Below are 7,161 nucleotides of genomic sequence, written 5' to 3' on the forward strand. Positions count from 1 at the left end.
GCGAACATGACTTTATAATAGACAATTCAAACAGTTAGTGAAAAGTAGCTAAACATTAGCTTAACATTATGTGTAAACGTGTTTTAGCCAACACATATCTAAAAGCTAGCATAGAAAAGGCTAAAGGTTCAAACTGAAACTAAAAAATCCCCCTGTTAGTGTGTCGGCCGTGGGTCAACACTTCTGAGTGAGTGACTCAAACAGCAGCTCAGTCACAGGGAGAACTTCTCTGTTGCTGTTTTTAACAGCAGAACCGACCGTAGGCGGAGAGCCAACAACGGAGCAGACCAGATGAATCCATCATCAGCTCCGTTCTCTGCCTCAGTCCTGACGGTAACCAGGGAGGAGGAGAGGGAAACAGAGTGGATTGTGGGATTTCTTTGGGAGGGGGGATAAAGTGAAATAAGTTGTCATCGATGTTCGAGCCAGACGTCGAGCGCGTTTACGTTGAACATCCAGGCGGTCACGCATTCCTTCTCATTGTCCTTTTCTCACGGCTGAGAGTGAAAATCCCCAGGTCAAACAAACATCCATTAGCAGCAGTGAAGAAACGATAACAGTCGTCATTAAACCGCAGCCGTTAACACACAAATGATGTATTGAGGGGGTTTTATTTGCTTCAGAAATGATGTTACTCAAAACAGAGGCTGAAATATTTGTCATTTTTCCCATTTGAATTCCAGGCGTCCCCGCGTGGGGTAGGGACTCTGAGGTTGGAAAAAATCTCACTGTCCTTCAAAACTCTTTTGGGATGTGTCGCAGGCATTGTCAAAGTGTTTTATACTTATACTACAGGTAGAACTAGGTGGAAAGTCAAGGTGTACTTTTGTTAAATAAACATTTAAGTCAACGACTAAGTAACAGATTTTGCTTTTTTACTGCAGTTTAGAACAGAAACCAAATATTTGCCCGTGTTAGAAGGAGCCCACTGCTATGAAAAAACTGCATTATTTCCTCTGGTTTCCTTATGTCCTCTTATAATAAAGCCATCTGTGACTCCATTGACCCCCCCCACCCCCCCTCCTGATTCACACCCCTGCTCTCAGAAGTCACCTCCCCCTCGAGGACGAGCAGCAGATCAGCAGCGTGGCCCCTCATTATGCCCCACTATCACCATCATTACCACAAACAGCGAGGTGTCGCTTGGTTAAGCAGCGTTTCCTCTTCACTCAGGCCTGAACATTTGCTGCTGCTGCTGCTACTGTCCCTCTGATCCTACGGCCAATTGTTGTTTGCTCACCCTGCTCAATGAGGCTTGACGTGAAGAAGAAGAATGACGAAGAGGAGGTGGCGTTCGTCGTGTGTGACTGAATTATTCTGTGTCTGGGGTGAAAAAAAATGCTAAGGTGTATACAGTTGGTGCTTGGATTCTCAGCTTCTCTCTCATTATTGCACACGCATGTACGTGTGTGTGCGTGTGTGTGTGTACCGCTCATTTGCTCTCATGTGCAAATTGCACATGAGTGTGTGCTGATGAAGGTGAGGTGTGGAGAGCAGAGGTGAAGACAAAGTGCAAGTGATGACAAAATGCATCCTGGTCTCACACCTCCGTGTTTTTCTGCCTCGGAGGCGAAGAGAGGAAGACGTGTTAACAGAGGAAAAGCAGGTGCTAGGTTCAGGGTGTGTGTGTGTGTGTGTGTGAATGTGTGTGTGAGGAGGAATCATTAAAGGTCGTGAAATCTTTACAAATTCACATAGGTGCAGCAACAAAATAGCATTGTAATTACAAAATAACTTTGCCATAATATGTGGCATTTCCACGTGTAAATAATCAGCAGTGAATCACTGCATAGAAACAAATGTCTAAATGATTAGCCCCGTCAGTTAGACACCTATTTATTGGCCAGTAAAACACACCAGTCAGAGCTACTTTATTGGTACAGCTCCATTTACACACCAGGTAATCCCCAGTGTTTTACAGAGGCAGGAAAACACCAGGAGTAAAAGAGTGCAATTAAAATACAATCAATAAAAAAAAAAAAAAAAAATAAACAATTTAAATGCAATTCAAAATCAATCAAGTTGATGTGATTGAAATGAGCACTGTAGGAAAACTGCAGTAAATAATAATGATCTAAATGAGCTGACTGAGTCACTGAGTGAACATTTCCACCATAAACAACAAAAATACAAACCAAGAGAGAACAAAATAAAATGACAAAACATGATTTTAGAATCTCCATTTTGGTTGAGGTTCTTCAACCTAGGGCTCCTGTACCAGTGTGATGCTCTTAAGCCTCTTTCAAATGGGTCATATTTGGACCGTGGTCCATCAGATCAGTATTATTATTCGACAGCAGATGTAATTTAATACACTAAATTCATCAGACTAAACTTTTTTGGCTTGCTTGCTATCAGCAAGATAACATAATGGCATTGTCCAATAAACTCAAAACCCATTGCGTAATTTTTACCCCATTGATCCTGGGTCACTGTATGGGATTGTAGTGTCTCAAACTAACAATACTGTGTTGGAATTGGTCGTTTCCTGCATGTAGAAAATTGTGTTATTTGTATTAAAATGATATTGAAGGTTGCACGACTCTGTTTGATAAGTTTGAAAAGTTTCCCACAAAATGATTTATCACAGTTTATCAATAATGAGCGCCTCCTTGTGGTCCATTGAAACACTCCACCTGATGCATCACGTTGAATAAACAGCAGTCAGAAGGAATTTCCACAGCATTCAACACACTTAACACCAGACGAGAACATTTTATTATTTCTTCAGCCCTGTGTGAAGCTGAGCAGAAAGACATTTCTGGATGAATCACAAAGACATAAAGTAGTTTCTTCTCCTTACACAGACACGCTCGTTATTTTAGAGAAACTGAAAAAACCCTCTCTCCTTCTGTCTCCCTGCTGCTTGTCAGATGATACACTTCATTTTGGGCTGTCTGTTGCAGAAAGCACAGGCGTTTCCACAGCCACGGCTGTGTCACCGCTGTGGCATCATTACTGCGGCCTTCGGAGGTGAGGGAGTAGAAAGTAAACAGCAGTAAACAACAGTAGCTGTGGGAAGCGAGCCTCCCTGCTGTGTTGATTATTGGAGAGCTGTAAACAGGAGTGATTCCACGCCAGCTCCTCCTGAGCTCACCGAGCGGGAACGGCCGCTGCTGGCTGCCTGCTGAGAGGCCAACAACATCTGGACCTCAGCTCAGGCCCAGCTCACGTCATCAGCGTCTCCTGTGGAGGGATGTGTTTGTGAACCAGGGACAATCAGCAGTGACAGCAAAGAATGGGCAGTTTTTTTTTAAAGACGGGACAATCAGCAGTGACAGCAAAGAATCGGCAGTTTTGATGTTTCATTATTGGATGTATTTTGGTCTATGAACCGTTGGCCACCTCTGTTTTGGACGGTTTCATTATTGGATGTATTTTGGTCTATGAATGGTTGGCCACTTCCGACGGTTCCCCACCGTCTGAGACACTTTACTGTGGCTCATGTTAGATGAAAATTATCTTTTTAAAAATAAAGGTGTTGCAGTTGGATGCCTTCAATATTAGGTTATTTTCTTGGTTATGTCCTACTGTTTTCACTGCCTGTTGTTTATAAATACATTTTGACAGTCATCAGCATACATGGTTACATGAATTCTGACTGGTTCTTCAGCTCTGCTGGAGTTCTAAACCCTCACAGAGACTTCCCTCGGCTTTGACTGACATACAGGAGGAGATTGAAAACGAAATATTGCAACAATGACTCTGCAGTTTATTTTATTTATATTTAAAGTCCAGTAAGTGGCAGTAGGGCACGAAAAGTTAATTTGCCTGACAGAGAAAGATGCATTTGACACGTTATTCCCTCCAGTGTTTTCTCATAACAAATAAAAGAGGTCAGAAAGCGTTTCTTTAAATTTTCCTTTAAATTAAACTTTCCTTATATCCTCACTTACTTGTTTCAGTGTGAATGTGTGTTTATATTATTATTAAAAAGTACTATATAAATGAAGTTTAATTAATTAGATTTATTAGCTAAGACATTCCTGGTAGAGGCACCTTGGCTAACATTAGCAACAACAGTCCTGGTACAGTAAAACAGTGAAGACAATTGACAATGGACCAGATGATAGGATTCAGAGCCTATATATATATATGTATATATATATGTGTGTGTGTGTAGTAATGGTACTGTGACTTTTTACTAATCTTTGAATGTAGTAATTATATATATATACTTTCAGGTTTTTTAACAGGTTTTCAGAACCTTTCAGGAACTTTGGGTGATTAGCTGACATGTCTCGTTAAAGGTACCTGTGGAGACGAGCTTCAGGTGTGAATGCAGCATGGCAGAAAGAGTGAAGGCTAACAAGCCAGGAGTGAAACTTCTGTGGTGTTAGGTTTCTCTAAAGGTGACCAGGATTGGGAGCGGAGGCTCAGCAGATTGTTATAGTATAGTCAGTTAAAGAAGTGTGATGATTTGGTGTTGAGTTGGTGTTGGACGGAGGATGTTGGCGCTGGAGCTTCCTGGCAAAGACCAGGCGAAGGCATGGGAATGGTCTGTGTAACCGGTGCCACAGTCAGATGACGTACTCTGGCGACCCCTAAAGGAAGCAGCTGAAAGAAGACGTTCATCTGTGACGCAGCAGTCAAGCAGAGCGCAGATCTATGATGGCTGTATGATGGTATGTTGATACTGTTTTATGGCTCCCTCTACTGGTGGATTATAAGAATAACATATTTAGAAGAGAAAGTTCTTAAGTCTGTTTATTTGAGGCTTTAACAAAACGTGATATGTAAAATGTATATAACTTATTTTAAGAATAAGTCTGTGTTTTGTAAAAATAAGAACCCTTGTAGTACCGTGAACTAAGTACAGACCACTGCTCCTTAGATTGGTAAAGTAAGAATATATTTTTGTAAAAAAGATCCCAAGATCCAATCAGAACACTTAATTGGTATTATCACCACCCTTCAGACTTACAGTTGTGTTCACAATAATAGCATTGTGTTTAAAAATATGAGCAAAGCCCATTCTATTAATTGGGAACACTGCATATTAAAGAGATAAATTAAAACATGGAAAACAAATGAAATTAAAATGAAAAAAAAATTGAGCTGTTCAAAACATTAATGGTGTCTGCATTTTACTTTACAAACTCAAATATTTACTGTATGAACTAAAGAATTCTTTAGGATTTATTTGATCTCAGTAATTTAACTTTACACTGCTATTATTTTGAACAAGCCTCTTTCAATAAATTATTTAATAAATGAGAAGCATGTGTGGCAGCTAAAAAGACATTACATTCAAATGTTTTTAGTTGTGGTGTGACAGATGACTCAGAAAGTAGACTTGAGTAGTTTCATTTAAAAAAATAAAAGATGTTGCACTTCAATTTGTGTGATAATCACATGACATTAGGATCAAGAATAAAAAAAAGAACACTGGAAAATATGTCTTCCTCCAATTTATTAAGAAAATGTACAGGGCAATTAACGGTAAGACTTCTGGTAGCGGGCACGAGCTCCAGGTCCACCGAACTTCTTGGACTCGCAGCGACGTGGATCAGCAACCAGCAGGGTCCTGTCGTACTGGATCAGGATGTCCTTGATCTCCTTCTTGGAGGCTTCATCCACATCTGTCACAAAATTAAAACCAATCCGGTTGAAGCTAAACTCAAAGACAAAACCTCCATACTTTTCTTAAAACGTTAAATCAAAACAGGTTAACATCTAACATCTATACATTTTAGATCTAAAGGTACCTGTACACACAAGTAAACTCAACATGCAGCAAATGAAATGCTATTACTTACATTTCTGGTAGTAAGCAACCAGGGATTTGGAGATGGCCTGACGGATGGCTGGAAGATAACAGTTAGAAGTGAGTGACGCATCAAATTTTAGTTTTTGTGATTGAACACGAAAATATTAAGGGTCTATTTACCATAGATCTGTGCGACATGTCCACCACCCTTCACTCTGACTCTGATGTCAACTCCAGCAAAACGCTCCTTGCCCAGCAGCAGCACAGGCTCCAGAAGCTAAAGACAGACAGAGAGAAGTCCCCTTTAAGTTTGATATGCAGGAAACTGTAGGACTTCAAACACTATACATGTGTTATTAAACTGCCAGGACTGCAACATCACCAATAAGCAACACCTGTTTATTGGTTTTAACTAAGGCACACACATGACTGTTTAGTCAGTCTTCTCCAGGACAGACTTGTCTAACCATTATGTCAATCTCTCACACATAGACACTCACCTTGTACTGGAGAGTTGCAGGCTCGATCATCTCCAGAGGTCTGCCATTCACCTTGATCAGACCATTCCCCCTCTTGCAGTGGGCAACTGCTGTGGCGGTTTTCTAAAACAGAGACACCATCATTAGAAACTACTCAAACTGGCAGTTTCGACAACTGATCTAGACTTAGTTCTAGCATGTATGCCATTGGTAAGTAGTATGTTTTGATTAATTCACATCTTGATTGAGGTTTTGGTATGAATAATTTTCACAGTACCCATTAGGATCAAATTTAGAATTACTACATCACCATACAGCTGCGTAAGGTGAGGCTCTTTCATTTGAACTCGGAAACGTTATGTACTACTTCAACTGAAATTAGCTTTTCTTGTCAGACATGAGGCATGTGTACACTCGTTCCGTCTGACGAATGGACCTTACGAATTTGACACGAATTACAGTAATGTTGATGCTGTGGTGCTAGAATATCTCAAACATGCCTCAAACAAGCCTAGGAGAGAGCCCCTTGCTAGCATAAGAAAGCCGGCTAGTAAATAGCAACCAGGTTAGCTATTTTAGCTGTATCGCTACGCAACCCCGAATTTATACATAAAAGATCCTACCCAATTCACTAAAAACGTAAAAATAACGTTTCTGTTTACCTTATGTTTACTACGGATTGTAACTTAGGAAAGAATATGTGCTCGTTATTGTGCATTTACGACGCACTACTGGTCCGTGTGAGCTACGTTAGCAAGTGTGCGCTAGTCGACGACTGTAGCCAGAGCACCACATGTGGAAAAACTAGTCAGATTTCACTTACTTTACGTCCAAAGACCTGGACAGATTGCAGAGGACCTTTAGCTGGCATTTTTCTATAACACAGACAATCAGACACTTAAATTACACACTATATAATACGCCTTTTATTATCGTTTTATCACATTGGGTTGAAGAACATACCGTCTTCAG

The 7,161-nt window shown here is 40.5% G+C and overlaps 1 protein-coding gene across 1 annotated transcript; it reads right to left on the bottom strand.

The window, feature by feature from the left end:
• Positions 1-5,396: 5,396 nt before the first annotated feature.
• On the bottom strand, positions 5,397-7,064 carry LOC103382555 (40S ribosomal protein S16). Its single transcript, XM_008315384.2, has 5 exons — positions 7,013-7,064; positions 6,211-6,312; positions 5,891-5,987; positions 5,760-5,807; positions 5,397-5,582 (listed from the first exon to the last, which is right to left on the bottom strand). The coding sequence occupies exons 1-5, from the start codon at positions 7,058-7,060 to the stop codon at positions 5,437-5,439; spliced, it is 441 nt and encodes a 146-aa protein (XP_008313606.1). The 5' UTR covers positions 7,061-7,064; the 3' UTR covers positions 5,397-5,436.
• Between the last annotated feature and the right edge of the window lie 97 nt (positions 7,065-7,161).

This window comes from Cynoglossus semilaevis, chromosome 8, assembly GCF_000523025.1.
Source record: "Cynoglossus semilaevis isolate Cse_v1.0 chromosome 8, Cse_v1.0, whole genome shotgun sequence".
NCBI classification, from domain to species: domain Eukaryota; kingdom Metazoa; phylum Chordata; class Actinopteri; order Pleuronectiformes; family Cynoglossidae; genus Cynoglossus; species Cynoglossus semilaevis.